We start from the raw sequence: 25,476 nt of genomic DNA on the forward strand, positions 1-25,476 counted from the left end.
ATTGAAATAAAGAGTATTGTGGCTTAACTTGCAATGTTAAATATTTCCACTGCGCTAATCAAGTGATACTATAATACACTGCATTATTCTATTCTATTTTAAATAACTGTGAGCTCTAAGAATATTTTTTAATTTTATTTTTCTAATTGAAAATGAAATATTAGTTGAGGGTTAAACTTAGGATTTTTGCAACAATGATATCTTATATCTTAGAACAATTTGGAGAAGCCTGGCATACTGTTTAATATCTTGGCAGTTGGGTTAGATGATTTTATTAAGGAGATGTGTGTTCATGTGCATGGAAAATGCTGTAAATATAGACAATGTTTAACATTCTGCTAGTATGTTGTAGTTCTTCATTGCTCAATTATGGTGAAGTTGTAAATGAAGGATTTTGATTTCTTCTGACCACTTCCTCTATTAGCCTCATTACCTAAAAATGTTTTATAGTGTGGATCTGTTTTAACTAATAATTTGAATTTTTTGCTCTTTTTGCTTGAAAAAGGGATATTGCTATGGAGTAGAATGACAAATTTTTCAAGTAAAATCGTCCTAACTGATGACTGACCTTCATTCATATGATTGTGCATTTTAATGATTTTCCAAGTCCCTCTAGAAAAATCATTGCTGGTGTGAACAAATTTAGATCCCCTAACCACCTAACATTGGTAAGTGTGACAGTCCTCAGGGCTGAGGTGGTTTCAGAGTTTGAATAATCTCACCAGTATTTCAATCTGTTGGAAACTAAATTGTCCCATAATATTCTGCATCACTCTCCTTCTGTGGCTGCATTGTTAAAACCTAGAAAGAAAAGGCTTCTACCCTGGTCTGCTTGGGCTTTTATCTGATGTCTTTCTTACCAGCCCAGGGTGCTGGTGTGCTGACGTATTTTAGGTGTGATATGTTCAAGCATGTAACATACACATGCTCTTCTTAAATAATATACATTTAAGAAGAGAATCTTTTTTTGTGTTGTTTGTTGTACAGATATACAGATGAGCTCTCAAAATGTTCCTAGTGCCATCTTCTAAGACAATTAGCTTCCTGAGAGTTGACTAATAGAATTATTACTTGCAGAAAGTAGTCTAAAGCCACCCACATGCCTTATGAAGTCAATGCTGGGTATGGTCTTACAAGTATGTGATCTATTTTTTTCACGGGAGAATGTTCACTGGAAAAGTTCTTGGCACACAGTAAAACATAGTGCAATCTGTTATTTGTCTTAGAGATAATAACTGGCGGGTGGCTATAGTCTTGTGTTATCTAACTTATGACTTGAGAGGGGAGTTGCTTCCACTCAGAAGTATTGCAAATGTGCTTATATTTACATAATATGTCACTCTGAAAAATTATGATGATATAATTCCAGTAAAAAAATTTCTATAACTACTTCAAAGTATACTCAAATAAATTAACTACATTTTTTTGAACAGCAACTGAAACGAACATGCCCCCTACCCCCTACAGCTCAATATAAAACCCAAATGACCTCTCTGATTTTTCTTTGAAGTTTTAGCAGTTTAACGTTCTTTGCAATGTATATTATTAAGGACTCTGTTAAACATAAGGCATCAGTGAGTCATCCTCTTTCTGAAGGTCTGTTCATGGGTGGAAGGAGGAACTAAAATTTTTGAAGATAATAATTTAATTAAATTGCATATTTTTCCTCAGGAGCTAATGATGCGGGTGGAGTGATTTTTAACCTTTGACCTGCTACATTTCTTCAAGATAATGATAAATCAACTGAGATCTAAAACATTTTTTTCTTCTGAAAAATGACTTTTTACTTCAATATGAATGTATTTAGATCAATTTACTTTTAAGTATTTTATCTTTATTCTCTTGCCATTTTTTTTACCAATCACTTTGACATTAATATATGGGCATAAACCATTCACCTTTCATTTTGATAGATGGCTAAGCTTAATGAATCAGATTATGATTTCTTTAGACATTCTGATTTTCATACATAATTTCCTATAGTTTTGGGTAACCTCATTTATATTGTTTCAGTCAGTCACTGTTAGAATGAAGGTATATTAAGCAAAAAGGTTGAAACCCAAACGTTATGGTTTTTAAGCACTTGGCCAAAGAAAGACTGTATTGTGTTTGATACAGATGAGATTGTGTGCAGTGGCGAAATAATTCAGAATTTTAGAAGATGAGGCAAGAGGTGCCTCCCAAACCAATATTATTTATGTGCTGTAACATGTAGGAACAACTTATATTATGAACATCCTCTCTTCTATGTCAAGTTTAAATATAAGTTCATAAATACATACAAACACATATAAAGGTATCCATACCTCATATGTTTTTCTTTAAATTTGTAAACACATACATAAATGCACGCACAGAAAGACATACACACACACACACACACACACACACACACACACACACACCCCTTTGAGGTGTATGTCTCCCTGAGGTCCACAGTTTGCCTAGAACTCCTGGCTTCAGGGGATCTTCTTTCAGGATTCCTAATTCTTGGTACCACAAACACCTGCTATTATGCCTGGTATAAAACAGCATGTGTTCTGTTTATGTTTATAGTTTAATCCTTGACTGATTTCTTAGATTCTTACTTTTTCCCTTCAAATTTCCCCCTAGGTTAGCTACCAGGAAAATTGCCCTGTAGTTTTTCACATGTCCACCCAAGGCTACCAAAGCCTCATCCAATAGACAAATACAGGTGCCCTTAAATGTTGTCTACAAAAACAATAAACATTGCAAAAGCCTAGTTAACTTGTGTCTTGAGTTATAAAGAAGGCACCTAGCTTCTTTTACTTGAGGCTCTCATGGGTTGGCAAGGAAAGTTCCACATTCCTCCTCCATCCCATGAGTTAACATTGCCCCTTGACTGACATTTTCTCTTGAGTTTATACCTTATTACCTATTTTTCTTATTCAATGGAGGGGATTTATATGGCCATTTAATGAATGATATTACTGGTTCTTAAAGACAGCACTGTAGTTTTTAAGGGACTGCTGTACTGACTTTGACATTAGTTACTAAAATGGAATAGCACCCAGCAAGGATTATTTACACATCTAGTACATTATCTTGTTCGGTGATTCATTTTCCAACAAACTGGTGTAACTAGAACTTCTTGGAAGCAAAAGTCCACCCATGCCTCTCAGGCCAGTGCGATCCTGCTGCATACTGAAGACTTGCAGAGGAAAAGAGCTAAGCAAGGCTTTTCCACTGGACCTTTCCAGCTCTTTTCCCTAGCTGTGGTATATCTCACTACTGAACTGGCCCTTACAGCAGAGCCCGCTCATAATAAAGGAAACTTGTTTTACTAGAGAGTAGCAGGTAGAATTTTCAGAGAGACATTTTGAGGACTTGCTTAGGCAACTCTTGAGTTTTTCAGCTGGAAGCTTAAAGAACAAAGGTTGAGCCCCATGCTCAACCGGCTTTTGTTAATATGGTCTTTACTTTTTTTTTTTTTTTTTTGCTTTGTTTTTTGTTTTTTTTCGAGACAGGGTTTCTCTGTAACTTTTTGGAGCCTTCCTGGAACTAGCTCTTGTAGACCAGGCTGGCCTCGGTCTTTAATTAGTAGGACACTCTTCATTTCTCAAGATTGTTACGGTTCTTACAACTACATCTTTGTATAGGTATTTATCACTTAAGGTCTCATTTTGACTTTAACCACTGATATTACAAAGTCCCAAGGCACAATAGAGCTGGTGTGGGAAGAAAGCCACTATAAACTGCTAAGATCTTGCCATTTCAGTCTCAGAGAGACAGTGACCTTTATCAGCTTCCATACTGTTCTCTAGGTGAAAACCCAAGGGTTTAGCATGCAGAGTCCTGGTGAAACCTGACTTGCTACTGTAGGGCATTCCCAGCCCTGCTCCCAATCTCCAGGATGGTACCCAAGAAATTCTTGGTAGGGCTGAGCAGAAATGTTTATTATCCCCTTTATGTACATAGGCAGTTTTCACTCAGTTCATAACATGAATGTCTGTGCCATTTTGACATGAATCTATTCATTTGAAACTATATTCTTATTAGTGTGACACTATTCCATTGTAGTAATTATATCCATATTTATTTACATTTTTTTCATGGAAGCAAGCATGCAGCCTGTGTTTTGTAAAGTTAAACTTGTATATGTATGTTCTATAACCATAGCATATCTGTATATATAAAATCTATAGCATCTATAAATATATGTGAACTTACCATTGACAAAAATTGAATATAAGGAAATTAGGCAAAAAATAAGAGGGTAGGAATAATTAATAGTGTGGATAATAATGAGTCTTTTAATATTCATAGCATGTTTTAAAAGAATAGTTCATCCAGTCTTTGTGTTAAAATATCAAATATTATTTGCTTTTATCTATTTGCCTCTCTGTCCTTTTTTATTCTGACATTTTTGATGCTTTTTTCCTCCCTTAGGGGAACTATTTTGTTGTGTACCTTAGCCTTTGAGTTGCCTAAGTAGAAGACCCCAGAATGGGCTACCTGTCTGTAATCTTCAAATAACCATGCTCCTTTCTTTTCCCCATGTGTTCACAGATATGGTCCGGAAAAAGAACCCCCCTCTGAGAAACGTTGCTAGTGAAGGCGAGGGTCACACCCCGGAGCCAATAGCTACAGAAAGCAAGGTGTCTGCAAAGGACAAAGAGTTTTCTGCAGATCAGATGTCAGAAAATACAGATCACAGCGATGCTGCAGAACTGAACACGAAAGAGGAGCCCAGCGCGCATGGCCAAGATCCATCTCCTAGCAGTAAGAAGGACTTGCAAATCTCAGGCCTGAGTGAGAAGGCTGGCTTCAATTATGATAGCCCGAGTAAGGGAGGAAACCTTGCCTCCTTCCCGCATGATGAGGTAACAGACAGAAATATGTTGGCTTTCTCATCTCCAGCTGCTGGGGGAGTCTGCGAGCCCTTGAAGTCTCCTCAAAGAGCAGAGGCAGATGACCCTCAAGATATGGCCTGCACCCCATCAGGGGATTCATTGGAGACAAAAGAAGAGCATAAAATGTCACCAAAGGCTACCGAGGAAACAGGGCCAGTGCAGAGTAGTCAGGCCAATTGTCAAGGTTTGAGCCCGGTTTCCGTGGCCTCAAAAAACCCACAAGTGCCTTCAGATGGGGGTGTAAGACTGAGTAAACCTAAAACTGACTTACTGGTGAATGACAACCCAGACCCGGCACCTCTGTCTCCAGAGCTTCAGGACTTTAAATGCAATATCTGTGGATACGGTTACTATGGCAATGACCCCACAGATCTGATTAAGCACTTCCGAAAGTATCACCTAGGACTGCATAATCGCACCAGGCAGGATGCTGAGCTGGACAGCAAAATCCTAGCCCTCCATAACATGGTTCAGTTCAGCCATTCCAAAGACTTCCAGAAGGTCAACCGCTCTGTGATTCCGGGTGTGCTGCAGGACATCAGCCCCTCACGGCCCGCTTTACTAAACGGCACCTATGATGTACAGGTTCGTGTTTTCTCTTGTGATTTCTAGGAGAAGAAACAAGGAGTTAGTGATGAAATGTGAATTCATAGTTTTATGTTTAAAGAGAGGGCCCAGATAAGAAAATTTTACACCCTATAGAAAAGATATGCATATTTTATTGCGGCTTCATTCAAATATGTATTCAGAGTTGACTCGACCTTCTCATTGTGGGGGTGAAAAAAATCCAGAATTCCTAGTGGATTTGGAAAAAAAAAATCTTCTCATGGAATTAACTAAAGCTCATATTTCTTGATCTACTTCTTGATAGTTGGGTGTTTTCTGCCTTCCAACCATCGTAGAGGTCTATGAATACACATACATAATCATAAGTCATTGCCTTGTTCTAGTTTCAGACTCTCAGGCTCCTCCTATAATCTTCCTCCTGGGTCAGTCTTTCTTGTGCCTTAGAGTAGGACTTGATTTTATAGTTAGTCTAATTAGGTTTGGGTCATATTGACGATGACGGAGATATACTCTTGATAGATCAAAATAATTGCATATGAATATTTGGAAGCAACATTTTGCATTGATTGAAAACCTCAGTGAGACTGTAAGTCATAGAGTGCTCAGAATGACTTTGAAGTAGCCACGAAGGCATTCTTTTCTCCACTTAAGGAGAATGGCAGTCATTTATGAAAGCAGTTAGTAGTGATTTAGGCTTACACTTTTATTGAAACCCGTACACTGTTTTCATCTATTTTTCTACCATCAATTGACATCATAGGTATGAAAAGCCCTAATGTGTAATATTTTTAATTTGAAAGAAACATGAAAGTGAATGTGAAGAAATTCAGTATTTAATTTTAATTTAATCTTGGGGATTTAAGCTCCGTTGAAGCTCATGGCCAGTCCAACAAAGAGTCTTAGGTTTTGTTACATTCTATAAATCTTATTGACTTATTGAGCCAGGAAGATCAAAAAGCATGGGATGTTAAATGCTCTCCTTATCTATGACTTTTCAAAAGTACCACTGGACTGCTGAATTCCCTTAGCACTTATTTTACCAGTGACGCCTCTTAACATTCATTTTTCTCAGGTTCCTATCCACGGCACTTCATTCCTATGCTTTCTACTGACCTAGTGTCGATAAGAAAGGCATAGAAAGGAATTACAGAGGATAGGCAGAAAACTGTTTTGCAATATTTGTATGAAGGTAATAGATAGAAATTCTGAGTCCTTCCAGTGTCAGGCTGGCCACGGCCATTTCAAAGGAGTTATGGAGAAAACTTAAGAAGGCAGTTTCATCTTTAAAGTTTCCATTTGCTCACTGAATTTCTGCAAATAGAACTATTTCTGTGGAGCTGCAAATTAAGGCAACATAGTTATTATGCAGGGAAGCTACATGCTTTGAGCTCCTGTCTTATTAAAGATCATTTCACTGTCTTATGTCAGATAGACTCTGCTGTCAAACTCTGATTTGGAAAGCAAATACGTGTTTTAGATAAAAGGGTTGGAAGTGCATAATGTCACTGTGTGAAATGGTGTTTTATAATTAGCAAGTAATATGATGTTAATACCTGGATTTCCGGCAGTTTCAATTTGTTCACTCTGGGGACAACTTCTGAGGGAAGCTGATCCCGGCTGTCAGGAAGGCTCTAAAAAGATTACTAAGGCCTAGGGTTTGGAAGAATTCAGATTTTTAAACACACTTCCATTTCCCCCAAATAGTTATTTGTTAAGTTCTTAGTTATTTATAGTAAAGTTTATGTTTGGGTGGAACACTTTTCCTGGGCAGTGATTTGGGAAATGAAACAGATGTGCGAGCTATCTGAGTTTGGAAATAAAACAGCTGATCGTGGACTGGGCTGTGCACTGCATCCCCGCTCTGCACGCAGCAAAGAAGGAAAGTGAGAGGACCCCATGGACAGGAAGGTGATCTGGGTAGAATTCTTTTATTTTCGTCTTCATTCGAAGAGAACTGGTGCTGCTACGAGTAGATTAAAACAATCCATGGGAAAAGTGGGCGGTTATTTCAAAGACATGAATGGGTTTGGGGCCAGATCTAAAGAAACATAACCTCATTTTGTGAAGAGAGAACCAAGTACATTATAGACCAATGATGATTTTGAACATATATGGTTTGAGCTACATACCTGATATTGATGCAAAAGCATGCCTGAAGATAAATAACTAATTAGTCCATGCTGGACCACAAACCATATACTCATATACTCCTACATATTCTCATTAATGAAGCAATGTTTTGAATATTCTTTTCTCTAATGTTTTTATGCCGCAGAAATGCTCTTTAGTAGTTCTTTTTTTAGACCCTTGAATTGTGTTGGTTAAAACTTCCTGAGCTAAAATACTAACTAGTGAATTTTTAAATGCAGAGTTTCATATGAAATATGTATATCTATTCATCCATATACCAAATGCATGTTATGAGTTAATAGCTTGTATATATTCTGATAAAATATTTTCCTAGACAACAGTATTATGAACAATTTCAGGAATCATTTACTGAACTACACAATTTAAGTCAATTATAGAAATGGATGAACAATTCATTAATCTTTTTCAATTAAATTGGCTTTTAGGAAATGCTCAGAGCTGTTGGTTGTTAATGATAGTTTTATATCCCTCTAGATCAAGAAAAAGGAAAGAGGAAAAAAGTCAGAGGACTATGTGGCTTTAATCTATGGTTTGGTTTGACATGATGGTTTCATAGAAATCGAACCAACTTAACTACAAATACAAGATAGCCAGTTTGGAAGATAGAGTAATTTAAGCAGTGTCTTAGATTTTAATATATACTTTATAAACCAAAAGTGTATGCTATCTGGGGGAACATTTGAAAATCCAATAGCACAGCTATTATACGACAATTTCACATTCATGTAAATGGTAGTTAAAGAACTGGCCAAGGAATTATGGTTATTTTTGTAAAAATAATGTCAAAAAGATTTTCTTACAATTTTTCTGTAGACAGTGAACCAGGAATAGGCAAAGACCACCTGCAGCGACCACTATAGAATCACAACTATCTTTTCTAGGTCTGAGGAATTCATGAGATCCAATACCATACAGCAATGTGCATAGCCCTGCGAACAGAAAAGAGATAATCCTTTTATGGAAAAATAAAAAATAAAAAAATGATTCACCTCAACCCAAACTTAAAACAATTGAATCCAATGAACACCAAAAAACAAATATTCAAATGAATACATACATAAGTAACAACAACAAAAAGCAAAAGAAGGTAATGGCTAACACTGAGCTACTTGAACGGATAAGGCTGCTGGATTCCAGTGTTTCACCCCCCACACATTCTGTGTTTTATCAGGGTTCTTTTTTTTTCCCTACATATTTGAAAATAATGGATATGGCATGATTGGGAAGCCTCATGTAATTTTTACTATCTGTATTCAGCCTTTGAGGCTCGCAAGTAGACCAATAATAGGACAAGAGATTGAGTTCTTTAAAAAGTAATTACAGCCTCTTTCTTTTTAATCTGCTTTATTATGCTTATATTTAAACCTTCTCTGAATGGAGGCCTGCATTAACCACGCCGACTCTGCTGTTTCATTAGGGCTTAATGTGCTGTGCATTAGGGCGTTTGCATCATCTTTATGGGGGAGCTTTTAGCTCTCAGATCAGGTTATAAAATTAGGAGCGCTGTCAAGTTGTGCTTCCCACGGGAAAGTGTTTACACTATTCCACGTTGATAAAAGCTCAAGATGCACACAAGACCTTCCCATGTTAGCTGATCTTTTCTGTCCTTCTGCATTATTCAAGACTCCATGAAAGTAGCTACTGGGTTCCATTTGGAACCTTCTTTTTGGCCTTTAGTGAAACCCTACATTTACTGGAAGGACCCCTTTCTTAACTTACCAAGGAGTCTCTTCTGTCTGAACCAGGAGTACTGCATTCCTGCTTTGTAATTATTTTTATCCCAGTTGTACAATATGTCATGTTAGAAACAGGAAGAGCAGATTTAAGTGATAGGAAACTGCCCTTTGTTTTTATATTTTCAGCACATTTAACCATAGGGGCTCTATATATTTTTTAACATATATGTGTGTTCAACTGAATGCTGGAATTACAATTTTGATTAAAATAGTAAAAGAAAAAACAAAAACAAAACACCGGGGACCATTAATCTCATTGTGGTTTATTTTGACTTGTCTTGAATTTTACTTCCAAATATTTATTTTTTGCTTTGCAGTTTCCTTTGATCTGGAGCATAAGGGAAGTTGTAGATCTTAGCAGGTTCTGTTTCTTTGTTTCTCCAAGTTTAAGGACTATTGCATTTTAGAAAAAAACTGGTGAATGAGACTTTAATCAATCCAGACTGTCTATGGTGTACAGAATACTTGACATGTGAATCCAGACTCATTTTCGGGCTGTATCTCTTTAACAAGTAATAAAGTGTGCAAAATAAAACATATGCTCACCCCAAGGCCATAAAGCAAAGCAAAGCTCTGGCATTTACCAGGTTATTTTCATCAGTGGAGATGGCTGAGCTGGATAATGTAAGCACCCCCCCCCCCGCCCGCAGGAGAAGTTTGACCATTCTAACTAATCCATTTACCTGTGTGGCAGTTAAATCTACATTTGGCTGTGCTAACATAGGAGTGCTATGATAAATGTCTACTCCGCTCTGATTTTTTGGTTTGTTTGTTATCATTTAAAGAATGAGTAAAATTTTCTAGAATAGTGTTTCTTTCAAGGCAGAATGTTTAGAATAAAAAAACCATAATTATCAGTGCATCCAATCAAATTTAGACTCATCCAACTCTTAATAAAAGTTTTATCTCCCAAATGGCCTTCTCTGCTAACTATATCAAGTCGGCAGATTATTGAGTGATTTTCCTTCCTTGGGCCACTGTAATTCCAGGAAACTTGCAGCTGTTGCAGGATCTACAGCGAGTACCCCAACCAGACGGAAGTTTGGAGAGAGAAAGCAGTAACATTTCATTTTCTGATTTTCTTTATGCTGAGAATCATTAGACCAAACACTTAGTGACATCTTATTAATCCTATGACTTCCAATCTTAGCAAATATATTCTGCCCTTTCAGACCCTCAAATTTTCATTTTTATTGAGCACCAAATGCAGCATTTATGCTTACAGTATTTTTAAGTTGATCTACTCTTCTTTCATCATCTTTAAGTTTACATAATAAACATTGCGCAGAGCCTCCCTCCCACAGTGTTAGATTTGCATGTAATAATAGCTAGCATTTATTAAGGTTTTCTTATGTACTGATGTGTCCCTGAGTTCTTTATGTGCATCAATCAACTCATCTTCATAAAAACCCTTGAAGTAGACACTACCATTATGTCCATTAGAAGGAAAGAGGAAACAGGCATAGAAGGATTAAAGTACCATGCCCACGAGCAGAGAATTGCACAAGTAGGGTTGATAGGGTGTAAATCATGATAGATAGGCTGCAGAAGCCTGGCTGCGTAACTACTGCGATACACTGCTTCCCAGAGGGAAACTGCGTTTACTACAAATAGAAAAGAGTGGGAGACAAGCCCAATAGCGAGGTGGGCTCTTTGATCCTCATGCTGAATCATTTTAAGTGAGATCACTTTGAGATTATGTGTTATCTAATCCATGCGGTATGATGCTGCTTTATTGAAATTTACTGGGCTTATAATTGAAACCACTGAAAAGGAAATTAAATGTGTCGCTTTGTCTCTCTCTTTTTTTTAATTACTGTAATTCATTTTCACTGATTCTTTTGCCACAGACACTAGCAGTGACAGAGTAGGTACAGGAGACATTTTGACTTTCTCAATTAAGACTTCAGCGTTCTTCCCAAATGAAGGGATGGGTCCTGTATTCAGTTGTTTTCTTTCACAGTCTCCATTCACAGGTCTCTGTTTTAAGAAAGGATGATATGCGAGATCGTGCGAGAGTTGTCTTCTCCTCTCCTTACCGAGCACAAGTCAGTTGGTATGCCTGTGAAGACTAATGATAAGGAGAGGCACTTGCTTCCCAATCAAGTTCTCCAAGGCCGTGCAATTAAGCTTCCACCTTCTGCCTACATTAGGAATGGGGATGAGTGTGGAAGCAGAAAACCAAAGCAGAAACGCCTTTAGAGAGTTTAATTTGAGCAAGCTGCATGCCATCCCCTTGCTGCGAGCTTTGTGATTTCACTGGGTTCTGCAAGTGAGAAAAGTGTGGGATGCTGTGTGTAGCTGAAGAATTGAGATACCCTGCCTGTCCAGCACCCCTTTTTTTCTCATGGTAGGCACAGGTTTAAAGATCACTAGGATTCTCTCATGTATTCAGTAGCCCAGGAATCCCAAGAGAAATGATGGTTTTCCACCTCGTGGGCAGTCCTACTTTGACATCCCATTTTTATTTCTCAGTCAATATATGTAAACTGAAGTAATCAGAGCTTTATTTGCCATTTTTCATTCATCGTTCCATTTTAGTGAGTCAAGGCTGGGTATCCGGGCTTTGCTTTAGATTTCTGCTATTATCTTACCTCAAACAGTTGAAAGATTGTTCTGCTATTCTTTATTCTTGTTGCATCAATTTTAATTATGTTTATTAAGTTAATTCAGGTTGTTTTCTTTTTGAAAGAATATATTCTGTGTGGTGTGGTGTGTGTGTATGTGTGGTGTGTATATTTGTAGCATGTGTGTATGTGTGTGGTGTGTATGTATTGACAGAGGTTTCTGTCCCACCTGTGTGGTCCCAAAGAAACACACAGAGGCCTACATTAATTATAAACTGGTTGGCCTATTAGGTCAGGCTTATCATCAATTAACTCTTACATCTTACATTAACACATAATTCTTGTCTATGTTACTCACATGGCTTGGTATCCTTTATCAGTGAGGCATTCTCATCTCACTTCCTCTGTTTCTGGGTGATGACTGCAAATTGAGCTTTTCCTCTTCCCAGAATTCTCCTATTCTGGTAGCCCTGCCTATACTTCTTGCCTGGCTATTGGCCAATCAGTATTTCATTAAACCAATAAAAGTGACAAATATTTATAGGGTACAAGACCATTGTCCTACAGTACTTCCCCATTTTTTTTTCTTTTCTAAACAAGAACTCTGAATCTAATCTCCTTTGTATAGCTTTTTTCCTGACCATTATCCACAACTTGAAACCAATACTCTAAACAGAGACAAACATCCATAATCCATTTGAGGGGAATGTGGGCATAGTTTTCTAGGCTATTTCATGCTGATTGGACATGCTGATAATCTTATGGGGACCTAAAGAAAATTTAGAATTATGACCAAGTCTTGACTGAAATATTCTGCGAGGCTTGATCATCTCAACCAGCCATCTTGAGGCTGTTCTGGATGTAGAACACAGAGGAAACTCCAACAGAGGGCCTCTGAAATGTTGGATCATCTGGGCCATCTGCTTCTATCAGAGAATATTCAGGGGATCTTTCTTGGTCAAACATGACTTTTCTTAGCCCCAAATGAATTCACAGTCTCTCATTTCCCATAGAAACAAAAGCAAAACCTCTTCTCCAGAATAATGCACCTTTGACTTAAAATTTGAAGTCAGGGCATTTTCAGAATATAAATGTTGTATTAATCCAGCAACATTTATATTCAAATGTAGTTTAGCAACTGTTCCTCCTTTTTCAGCTATCAAACAATTCAGAGACAGCATAATAACATTCAGTATTCAGGTTCTCTGTGTATTTTCCATCTTTTCATGGCTTTATTTTAAATTCCATTTCTTTTATTTTTGACAGGGTTGGTTTCCCTGTGTATCTTTGACTGTCCTGAAACTCACTCTATAGACCAGGCTATTCTTGAACTCTCATAAATCTGCCTCCCTCTGCCTCCCAAGTGCTGGGATTAAAGGTGTGTACCACCATACCCAACTACTTGTATGTGGTATGTGTGTATGTGTGTGTTGCATATGTGTGTGGTGTGTATGTTTATGTGGTGTGTGTGTGTGTAGCAAGTGTGTGTGGTGGGCATGTGCTGCGTGTATGTGTGTGTATGTGTGTGTGTGACGTAGGTCAGAAGTTCTTTCTTACTTTCCATCCCATTCAAGCAGAGTCATTCTTGTTTTTTCTGCTGTACTGTCTATGCCACACTAGCTGGTCAGAGTGTCTGGGCAATTCTCCTGTCTCTGCTGCCAATCTCAGCACAGGAGTGCTGGCACTGCAAGTGCATTTCCTCTCATCCAGTTTCTTAGAGGATCAAGCTCAGGACATCATACTTACCCCGTATGAGTTTCTACCAGCTGCACCAGCTCCACTACCCCATATTACTTTCTTTTATTCTTTCTATTCATTTATCCATCTTTAGCCTGTCTTCGTTCTTCCTCTTCCTTGTTTTTTTGTCTTCTCTTGCTCCCCTTCCTCCCTTCATTTTGTTTAATTTGCTTTCTGTTCTGAAGCTCTTTCTCCCCTTGCTCTTTCCTTTCTGTGTTTCTTTTCCTTCAGAAATCTGTCAGCATTTCCTGAGAGAACCTTTAATTGTTTCCTGTCACTTCTTAACATTATCCTTCTACCTCAGTAGCCGTTCCATGTGTTCTTCCTTGGAGGCCCATCTTCAGATGCCAGCTTGCCTGTGCACAGCTCCCATGTTGTCTTTCCTTTTCAGGCTTTTCAGTCTATGTTAGGTATTCTTCTTTCGTTGTCATGGAACTATGGACTCAGCAGAAACTGCTCGTGTTCCATTGCTTTTATTATCTGTTTACATGCGTTTAAAAAATTTAATTCTCTCTGTGTGTGTGTTTGTGTGTGTGTTTGTGTGTGTGTGTGGCGGGGGGCATTGTACATGTGCATGCAGTTGTCTGACGACAAAGGAAGGCACCAGATCTTCCTGGGGCTAGATATACCTGACATGGGTTCTAGGAACTGAACTCAGGTCCTCCACAAGAAAAATATGTGTTCTTTAATGCTGAGCGGTCTGTCCAGCCACATGTGTGAGATTTTTCTGTTAAATCACAGACATTGGTGTGTTCTGGGTTATCATTTCCTGTTGATTCCCAGTGCTTTTCAGCTAATACAGGTGCAACAAACAACCTCTTTCATTGGAAAATATTCGGTACTTTAAGGGATTAAACTCAGTTTTCTTGTTAAAATTCCTCTTTCATTTTCCCTATATTGTTATTTTCTTCGTCAGTGGGCAGTAGCCAGATCGGGCTCATGGGCAGTAGGCCAATGCTCCATAGTGAGTTCTGTCTCTGGCCTCTGTTCCTTTCTTGCAGCACTTGCGTTTCTTATGATTTCCTTGTAGAGCCATAGGGAGAGACAGACCAAACTTTGAATTGTCTTGGGAGGAGTACCCTGCCTTACCTTGTACTTACACTCTATTTTCTTATGTTCCATCAAAGGTGGACTTTCACATTATTTTTACATTTTTTTGTGTGCCTGTATGGTGTGTGATGGTATATAGAAATGTCTGTGTGCTGCAGGAGCTCTTTCTGCTCCTTCAGCCAATAGCCTTTAAGATACCAGCCCACTTGGGCAGGACGGAAACCCCAACTAGCAGCCCCACCTGCTACACCTGTGTATGGATCTCTATAGAGGTACCCTAGAAGACCACCTCTCTACCTTGTACTCTTGAGACAGGGTTTCTCATTGAACCTTGAGTTGGGCTGCTGGCCTGCAGGTCAGATAGCCTTCTCTGTGTGTCCCTCAAGGTACTTACTGGCTTCAAAGGAACAAAAGCAGCTGTGCCTGGCTTTGTAGGAGAGTTCATACTAGTGGCAAACACTTTTTCCTGCTGAGGGCCATCCAGTCACCCTGGCCTCATACTCTTGTTGAGATTAGCTTTATGACACTGTAGTTCCAGATACCAGGTAACAGCAGAAAAACTTGTTAAGATTTACATTGAATGAAACTGCAATACAAAATTTAAGTAAACTATCTGTCTGTGATCCTCAATAACTGATTTTTTAAAGGATGTGCACAATAAAGAATCGACACTGTGACTCTTAAATGTGCCTCTTAGAATACATTAAATGATGACCACCCCTCCCACTTAGCTGACTATTATAAATCTGTATAAGAAAAGGATTCACGGGGTTTGTTATGGTGACACTGACAAGAACACGCTGCAGGGATAAGCCTCGCGGAGAGATCCTCGTGGGGAGATTGGTTACTGAAATCTTATTCTCTGTTTTCTGTGCATCTCTGTATCGCACGTGGTTTGCGGGGATGTGTTTTCGGAGCTCTCTGCGTGCAGAAACATTCCGTATGTGTCTTAGCAGGTTCACTCTGGGTCTCAGTACTCTTAACCTAGTCCCTCCCTTACAGATTTCTTCAAGCAATTTCATCGGCCATCATTCACAGTGATTTTCATGTAATAACTTAGCTTTTTATTTTTAAGGTTTTACATTTTGACTATCAGCCCGTAACCCCAAGTCCTCTCCAATTAGGCCCTCATTCTTGTCTCTGTTGCCATCAATTATAGTACTTGAAAATGAACCACATCTGAGGGAGAGCTTGTGTGTGGTTTAAACAGCTCCCATCTCGGCTGCTTTGAAAGCAAGTACACGTACTAAAGTGTCGTTTTAAGAGTTTTGAGGCTTTCTTTTCCTTTGACGTATTCCTTTAGATATTATTTTAGTCATTTTTAATGCATATTATTAGGAGGAAACAAATGAATTTATCCAGACCATGAAAAACAATCTTTTAATGTTTTTCAATTCTCCTGTGTAATATTTCTGTGTAACAGTGTATAATAAATTATAAAAAATCCATGGAAAATACTACGTGGAAGGAATAGATTTTTTTTAACTGAATAATTTTAAATTGAAATCAAAGCAGAATAACACCAATCACTATTTTCAGGGGTAAATGAGCTAAAATATGTTTTTGTTTGTTTTTTCTGTGTGTGTTATGTGTTATGTGTTTTTTTGGGCTGTTTTCTATGTATAAGTTTGATTTGCATTTGGAAAGTTAAATGACCAGTTGCTTTTGTATAAAAGACACAGTTAAGGGCTTTTTGTGACTTTTTTGAAGGTCAAAACAATGAGAGACTTGAAGCAACTAATTATGGCTCCTTATTCCAGGTGGCTCCAGGGTGTTGGAGAGAACTTACTGTCTGTATTCAATCACATCATCCCTTCAGCCCAAATGCAGGGAGTCCTAACATACTCCAAATATTAGTAACACATTCTTCTTGTAGTCCAGAAAGAATATAAATAGATCATTAGCTTGGTAACAGCAAATGGAACCTTTCACTTATGTTAAGAGTACTGTTTGAACAAAGTGTGTTGAATTTGCCACTGATGTCATCACTTCCCATCTATTTGATCTATTCATCATGCTGGCAGGAGAAGTCACCGGATGGGTCACTTTATTAAACAGTCTTTTATTCCGGTGGCTGTTACTTGGTAGTGTACTGTCTACTATAGTACTTCACGACCACATGTAGCTCATTAGATTAAATTAAATTGATGAAAATTAAGAAAACATTTAAGTTAAATTAAGAACAAGTCTTTTTCTCGACCTTTATTTTAATACCCACACATGACTCATGTCCATCCTTGGCACAAGGAATAATATGCAAAATTTTTATTGCCTTGGAAAATTCCATTTCATCTAGAGTTCTCACTGGATGCTTATAACAATCCAATTAAACGGCAAACTGTACAGCACTAGCTATGTTCGTAGAGAGGGGGAACAAGTCCTAGGAGGCTACTCTGTTTGTTCACAGATTTTAGAGAAATTCTAGAGGCAGATAAATGTGTGCAAATATAACTGCAGTTCAAGTTTTTATAGAGAATCTTTCCTCTTAAGTATCTTTACGTCAAAGAGGTGGTCTAGCTTTCTCATCTTATCCCAAAGCCCAACATGAGTCAAATGCTAAGGAGATAGAAGAGTACATGTTAGGCTCAAAATGAACATACAGCTGTATGGTTTTAACTTGTGAATATATATATATTCATATATATATATATATATATATATATAAGCTTTGTATGTCAATATATTATAGTTTCAAATGTTGGTTAGTCAATGAAGAAAGACAGGAAACCAAGTTCTGCTCTTTGTCTCCTCTTTAGTATAATCATAACTAGAAAAAAAAAAGGTTTTTTTTCCAACTATTGCTGAGTTCTAACATTTGAGAAGTTTGCAGTGATTCTGTGTATAAGAGCTGCTGCATGATAGTATGTTTTAGTAAATTATTGCTGTAACTTCTTAACTGTTCTTACAGTGGATTTGTGTTTAACTAAGAAAGGAGATCAAAACTAACACTTGTAAGTACCAAAAATAAAGTCAGTGTAGTCAGTAGACATGAATAGTGTATCTTTAAAGAAAATTATTTTTTAACAGAGGTTGCCAAATAATGAATATCAGACATGTTTTACGGTGACTTGTGTAAATGTGCCAGTGAGAAAAGAGTTACACAAATATTGTCTAGGTCTTCTTTTGGGGAGAAAAATGAATAGAATACTAAGAAATTACATTTTTTTTCAAAAGTCTTAAGTAATGTGATTCCCATGCTATTTTGCTTTCAGTGGTATATAATACCAAAATGATTTACTAGTATTAACCAAAAGAGCAAATTTGTAATCTATGGGATATCAAAGGGATTGCTCTTTTCTGTGAAGTAAGAGTTGTGAGTTTTCTTTGTTGTTTAGGTTGCAAGTAAAAGGCTTCCTAGTGGGAATGTATTCTCAGCATAATTCAGGTTTTAGTCACTAGACCTGTACTAAATTGTGGAGTTGTCATGTCCACTTCTATAGGCAAAGAAACGCTTCTCTTAGACACATTGTCAGCACCAACTCAAAAGACCCAATCCAGTCTGCAAAGTTTGTTCATCATCAGTGAAAATCCTTTATTGATAATTATGCACAAACTTTTCTTTATTCATTGTTAGAAATGCAAGAAATACAAGCTCAAAAGGGCTGCTGACATGCCTAGAAATAGTGAATATTTAGTTCAGAATCATATGTGTGCTTATTGTTCAACTCCTTTGGTGTGGCTATGCATATGGGACTTACAGATTACAAAATCAAAAGCAGTGATGATCCTTGGTAGATTCTCAGGAATCTCACTTGTGTAAGCAGAAGTTTGAAGTCTGTAATATTAAGGAACTCGATATCTCTAAGCAGTGTAGTAGTTAAAATAGCCAAAATCGTCCTCTCTAGATTTTTGTACTTTGTATTTATTCTTATGATAAAACAGTAGTGTTTCAGTATTTACCCCTTCGATCCAAGTTAAAAATCACCAAAGTACTTGAAAATAGTAGTGCTTGATTCTTTAAGAAACTTAGGTTGCTTCTCAATTCTACTGAATTGGGAAGTCCTGGTGGAAGTTTTGCAATGTACCTAGTTTTAGTGTAACTCTCAGCTCCTTTTGATCACCGTAAGGATGCTGCTGTAGATAGTTTTTCTGAGGGATTTGTGATTTCAGCCATCTTTCAGATTGTTTACTCTCAGATGTTTTGCCTTGGAGGGTATTCCTTCGTTGCTTCTCTTGGCTCAGTGATCCTGTTCTTGGTAAATCTAAAACTTGTGTACGTGGGTTTTGAGTATATATGATGTATATGTGTTAATCATATGCATATATTTCATCATCATCTTTTGATTAAGAATGTGGCAACAGTCAAAGTATTATCCTAATGTAAAGTCAGTATCAAGTTGTTTATGTGCTAGTGTTGATTTCCTAGAACTGTAGCGCTGGACATGAATTTAGAAGTTACCTCAATTGACCAACGAGGTTAAGCCTTTTTAACAAATGAAAGCATCCATTTTAGTTCCATACAGTAGAGATACAAACATTCTGGAAAGCTCTACAGCATACGATTTGCATTTTAAGTAGAGCCTTCAAGTGATTTTGAGAAGCCTGAGATTTTTCTCATGTATGATTTGTATATGAGCAGTGATCACACATGTCATTTTTGAGCAGCTGTTGAAGAAGGACGAACATGATTTTGCCACTTGTTTTATACTTTACATCTGGTTGCTGGAAAAATTAAAAAAAATCACTGATGTTAGAAGGAAGATTTTCTCTTCCCCTTCATTCCTACTTTTTTTCTTCATTCCTTCCTTTGTTCCTCCCTTCCTTCCTTTCTTCTTCCTTCTTACCTTCCTTTTTCCTTTCTTCTTTCCTTCTTTTTTCTTTCTTTTTTTCTAAGATTCCTCTCCTCCCCCCTCCAGATTTTAGTGAGCAATTTAATTTTAGAGCATGAACTTTGGATCATGAGGTATATTCTCAGTGTGACCTGAGAAGGGAGGAAGGTTTCCTTATAAGGTGCCTTTGAAGACCTTGACCAATAAAAGTAATCTTTCATCTTTCTTTTTCTATTTTTGAAATAGAGTCTGCCTATTAAGGCTAGGGTGGTCTTGAACTCTCCATTGTCCTACCTCTGTCTTCTGAGTGTTGGGATTCTATTGTATACTAACATGCCTGGCTTACTGTACAACTCAAGTTCAGCAGAGGAAGTAGAACTTTAGAGACGTATGTGGGACATTGCCTTATTTTAACTTTTAATTTTAATCCTTTGACCCATTCACGGGAGGAGATAGTGTCTCTTAACTATTACATAGAGTCTTAACAAAATAGAGCCCTGGTTTCTCTCTATCTCTTGTCTGAGAGACATTTGAAATTCTTTGTAGGTATTTCATTCTTTCCCACTTCATTTTATTTTTTTCATTGCTCACGATTAAGCTTCTGTTAGAAGACCAGCTATGTGTTCACTTTAGGACTTGTGTTTCATCTAAAACAGAGCCCTCTTCTTTGCCTGCAGCCTTATTTCCATAGGGATCGAGTGTCATATTTCCTTGGAGTATCTCTTCAATGAATGATTTCAGAGTCACTGCCTCTTGTTTTGATAGCAACCCTTAACTGTTCAGAAGGCAAAACTTTACAATTTGGGTGTTTCTGCACTCAATTGAGAAATAAGAACCCCCTTCCTGTAGTTCAAGCCATTTCCTAACAAGTTGGAAAAGTACTGTCATTTTAGAAAAATGTTGAATACTTGACAATACCTCTGCCTTACAGAGAATGGACTGGATTTATGGCACATCTAAAGTAACTTCCATCTCTTCCACACTCCAGGTCACTTCAGGTGGAACCTTCATTGGCATTGGACGGAAAACTCCAGATTGCCAAGGCAACACCAAGTATTTCCGCTGCAAATTCTGCAATTTCACTTATATGGGCAACTCGTCAACTGAACTAGAGCAGCATTTTCTTCAGACTCACCCGAATAAAATAAAAGTTTCTCTCCCATCCTCGGAGGGTGCGAAACCTTCCGAGAAAAACTCAAACAAGTCCATCCCTGCGCTTCGAGCCAGCGACTCTGGAGACTTTGGAAAGTGGCAGGACAAGATCACAGTCAAGGCGGGAGACGACACCCCTGTCGGCTACTCCGTGCCCATCAAGTCCCTCGATTCCTCAAGACAAAATGGTACAGAGGCCACCAGTTATTACTGGTGCAAATTTTGTAGTTTCAGCTGTGAGTCATCTAGCTCCCTTAAGCTGCTGGAACATTACGGCAAGCAGCACGGAGCGCTGCTGTCAGGCTGCCTTAATCCGGAGCTGAATGACAAGCTTCCCAGGGGCTCTGTTATTAATCAGAATGATCTAGCCAAAAGCGTAGAAGGAGAGCCATTGACCAAGCCAGAAAAGGGCTTGAGTGGGGCTAAAAAGAAGGACTTCCCCAGCAAGGGAGCAGAGGACAATATGGTCACAAGCTATAATTGTCAGTTCTGTGACTTTAGATATTCCAAAAGCCATGGCCCTGATGTGATTGTAGTGGGTCCACTTCTCCGTCACTATCAACAGCTCCATAACATTCATAAGTGTACCATTAAGCACTGTCCGTTCTGTCCCAGAGGCCTCTGCAGCCCTGAAAAGCACCTTGGAGAAATTACTTACCCGTTTGCTTGTAGAAAGAGTAATTGTTCCCACTGTGCACTCTTGCTGTTGCACTTGTCTCCTGGGGTGGCCGGAAGTTCCCGAGTCAAACACCAGTGCCACCAGTGTTCCTTCTCTACCCCCGATGTAGATGTGCTCCTCTTTCACTATGAGACCATGCATGAGTCCCCAGCGTCGGATGTCAAGCAAGAGGCAAACCATCTGCTAGGATCCGATGGGCAGCAGGCTGTCAAGGAAAGCAAAGAGCACTCGTGCACAAAATGCGATTTTATTACCCAGGTGGAAGAAGAAATTTCTAGACACTACAGGTAAGTGCGCCGGGTCCCGAAACACTAGGATCATAGAACCCAGAGGGGTGGTGCGGGGATTGGTGGGTCTGCATCTGACGTGGCTGAACCTGCAGGACAGTCACCAAGAAGTTCTTCTGTAGCATAGCAGATGGCATGCTTATTAGTATGATGACCTCAGATTTTAATTTAGTCATGTGTTCTCATGTTTCCTAAGTGTTTTATACCGCTCGTGGAGGGCATTTCCAAGTTCTCAGTGAAGTGGATCATGAGTTTACTAATTTAGCGAGTATGACTCTGCCTCCTGTAATTATTGAAGGAACAGCTCCCAAATGAAAGGTTCTTTAAGAATATATTTTATTCTCTGGAAGCAATCTGTTTGAGATGGTTGCTCATTGTTCTTTTTGAATGAGACTGGACATTTTTCTCACTGCTGATTCTTAAAATATATCCTTGATTGGGACACAAACCATAATGTTGAGGTGAGATTTTGTTAATAGACATGATTTTGATTATGCTATCACTCCTTGTGGGAAGATAGAACGGGTTATTTTAAAATCATTCACATATACAACACAGCACATTCCTTCTAATTATTTGATTTCCCCTTATAGGTCTTAACTTCCCAAATTTCCCATTCCTAGTTTCTACAGAGGAGTTTACATTAACCACTCTTTTAATATATGCATTTCCTTCTGCATTTTGGAAGTGTGCATTGTACCGGGCACTGTCTGTACAGGAGTAAGTAAGCTAGGCACAGTCACTGGCCATATGGAGCTGACACTTTGGTAGGGAGGACAAGGCCCCTGCAGATTGTCAGGATCGGGAAGTGCCGTAAAAGCAGAGGAACAGAAGGCTATGAACGAAATGAACATAGGAAGAGCATAGCTTAATAATGGCAAGTCAGGAAATGCCTTCCCAATGAAGGCAAGCTTAAGCCGAGACCTCGTTAGATTCTGGAATGATATTCAAGTCTTAGAGATACAGTGTGTGCAGAGTTGAGCATTTATTGGTGTTATTATTGTTATTCTGCCTCTAACCCCCAAAGAGAAAACTTTATTTACTTCCTTCTTCTTATTGTTTATGTTTTTACTTACCTAGTTTCTTTATTTGACATGGTCACACTATAGTCCGAACTGAGCGTAACTCACTGGATAGCACAGGTTGATGTCAAACTCTTGTCAGTGTTCCTGCCTCGGTGTTTCCCACATGTTGATGTCAGAGGAGTGAGCCACTGTCGTCAGCTTTCACTTACTATTTGATGTGCTTTTAAAGATTTTTTAAAACAGCTGATTATTTTAGGCTTTTTCCCCCAAAGACTTTAAACGATGCCTTTCATTCTTTTCCGAGGTTCTATGTTAGTGGCATAGCATGTTTGTCTTCTCAGTCATCAACAATGAAGCGGTCCAAGAATAGGCTAAATGTTAGATGTTAATTTGAAGGGCATCCTAATGTTCACAGTGAATCAAAATGTTCAGAAAACACTTACTTGAGATTTACACTGTTTAATTTATAAGGTCAGCCCTAGGAAAGACACAGTCCTGCAATCAAATATGTGTTCACACTTGCAATGAGTATTTCTGTCTTCTTCGATGATGTTAGCTGCATGCTAATTTATTTCTGGGCCAGCAAGCACCAGCTTTTTCTTGACTTTCACTAATGCGGATGTGGAGGTATGGGTGCATTTTTGCATATTTTGCACATATAGTTGTGAAGTGGTGTAAAACATAGGTGATCTAGTAGTTTTTAAAGGGGGTGGCTATTTTGAAGAAATCCTCTTTACTTTCTTAATTATGAAGATAATGGAATAAGTACACAAGAAAACACACATATGTGCATATGTGTGTGCAATATGTGCATATATGTGTGCATGCATATTCACACACACACAACAGAGTTGACTGATAGACCTAGCAACCAGATGATTTGGACTAACAAATTTTCTTCAGGATTCTAGGCCATTACTTAAAGCTTTGTCTGAAAAAACCCAGCATATTTTTGGATAAAGAAAACAATCTTTGAAGATATGAAAAGTTTCCATAAAAGAGATTTCCTAATAATGTCAGGATTTAGTTGATTCTTAGTAATTAAAGTAACCTCTACCAGGACGAGACTATTCTTTCCTGCCCTGCACTGTATCTGTAAAGTTTAACACATGAGCACACATAGATCTTCACAAATGTCTTTATGCAAATGGAATTCCCAGCAGCGTTTCCCTTCATAGTAGTTTGCAATACACTGACAGCTCCAAGGTGAGTTACACTTTAATCTTTCATTACGTAGTTTTTGACTAAGGAGGAACTAAGGGTATATGCCAAAGGCAGTTGTATGTTGGCTTTGAATCTAAGTCAACCTCCCAGCATTTTACTAGTTAAGAAATTAAATAGAATGTGTCCCTAGGTCATTGAGTACTTTAATAACACACACACTTATATCCTGATATAATTTTGTTGATTTAAGCACCTTTTCTATTGGAGGTCATTCATCTACTATCTGGGAGTTTTTATAGAACTTTTTGAAATTTGGAACCTTATGATTTCAGAGTCATAATTCATAATTGCTGAAGTATAAGGAAATGTTGGTCACATTCGAAGACTTAGGGATGTAAACTGAAACAGCTATGCAGGTGCCTCAAACTCAAACTGCTATGGAAGTATCCACTGCCAATGCCACATTTTAAAAATAGGTTAACAGGTCATCTCACTTTATCTCAGTTCTATCTTTCTAGATTACGCTCTATTTATTTATATTAACCCTGGTAGGGAGCTTCTACTATCATTTGATATTACTGTGATAGAACAGTCTAGGCTTTGAGTACTTTATGTGCAATACTGAAACTGTCACAAAAATCAGCATATTCTCCTAATTGTACAGTGTGTGTGAAATACATTACATCTGAACAGAGTTGCTGTGGCACTCAGAGAAGCTCAGTGTGGATTCCATGTATAGTATACACACTTTTCATAAGAGCCGGGTTGTTCTGAGTGGGGCTGAAATATTATCCACTCGGTAACTGGAAATGGTCCAGTTAGCATCCTTCCTTAGTGGTTTTGCATACTTATATTGTCCCCTAACTTACCCAGGGCTGTCAGGTGTTTTCCATGCATGAATCTGCTTCTCTTGCATTAGGTATTTTATTTAATTAACACTCAATAGACATTGCCTCTCTTTTCTATTGGCCACCATCTTTCTCAAAATGGCCAGTATTATAATTTATGTTTCAGTCCTAAGTAGGACAAAAGACTTATAAGTGTAAGCAACTGTGCTCATTAAAATCTACTTTTAATGCATTGCCAGACTTCCCCAAATTAAGGGGAATTTCTGAAGCTTATTCTTTACTTCACTCAGAATGAGCTCAGCCATAGGGAGGGAGAAGTGAAAAGCAACTGTGGCATGTGAGGTTGCATGGAGGACAAATGCCAGTATGTCTGCTGGATGTGGCCAAGACTGGTGTGGGGTCATCTGCAGGGAGAGGCCGAAGTTGTGAGTTCCACTTTAATGTTGCCGCTGATTAGGTTATTTCCACATTCAGTGCTCTTCTCTTCTCTATCAGAAGTAAATGTGAATTTGTTTATAGAAAAGTCATCAATCTTTGCTTACAAAGTAGTCATGTGTTAAGATAAGTTTTGTATGCACTCAGTATTACAAAGTTTGCTGTGCAGACAGAGAGCAAGCAGATCCACCATATGTGAGAAAAATGGAAAGCAGAAATGATAGATTCAGATACATAAGAACTTTCGATAAAAGGGTTTTCAGTTAAAATGTCATATCATGATTGTTACATGTTTAAGGAAGAAATAATTGCTATTTAAAATTATCATACATTATGAAACTATAAATTTCTGAGGGACATCAGTGAACAAATACCATTCCTGACCATAATCATTGAAAATTAAAGAAAACAAATAGGATAATTGACAGATTAGAT

The 25,476-nt window shown here is 38.1% G+C and overlaps 1 protein-coding gene across 1 annotated transcript in view; it reads left to right on the forward strand.

Moving 5' to 3' along the window:
* The window catches only part of Trps1 (transcriptional repressor GATA binding 1), a 236,307-nt gene that overhangs the window by 38,416 nt on the left and 172,415 nt on the right, over nucleotides 1-25,476 (forward strand). The window contains exons 2-3 of the mRNA XM_041637628.1: nucleotides 4,531-5,459; nucleotides 20,440-21,569. Coding sequence (XP_041493562.1) covers nucleotides 4,533-5,459; nucleotides 20,440-21,569 — 2,057 coding nt within the window. The 5' untranslated portion in view covers nucleotides 4,531-4,532. The remainder of the gene's footprint in view (nucleotides 1-4,530; nucleotides 5,460-20,439; nucleotides 21,570-25,476) is intronic.

This window comes from Microtus oregoni, unplaced genomic scaffold (assembly GCF_018167655.1).
Source record: "Microtus oregoni isolate MIOR12 unplaced genomic scaffold, Mior012 000053F_ref0000044, whole genome shotgun sequence".
Taxonomy (NCBI): Eukaryota; Metazoa; Chordata; class Mammalia; order Rodentia; family Cricetidae; genus Microtus; species Microtus oregoni.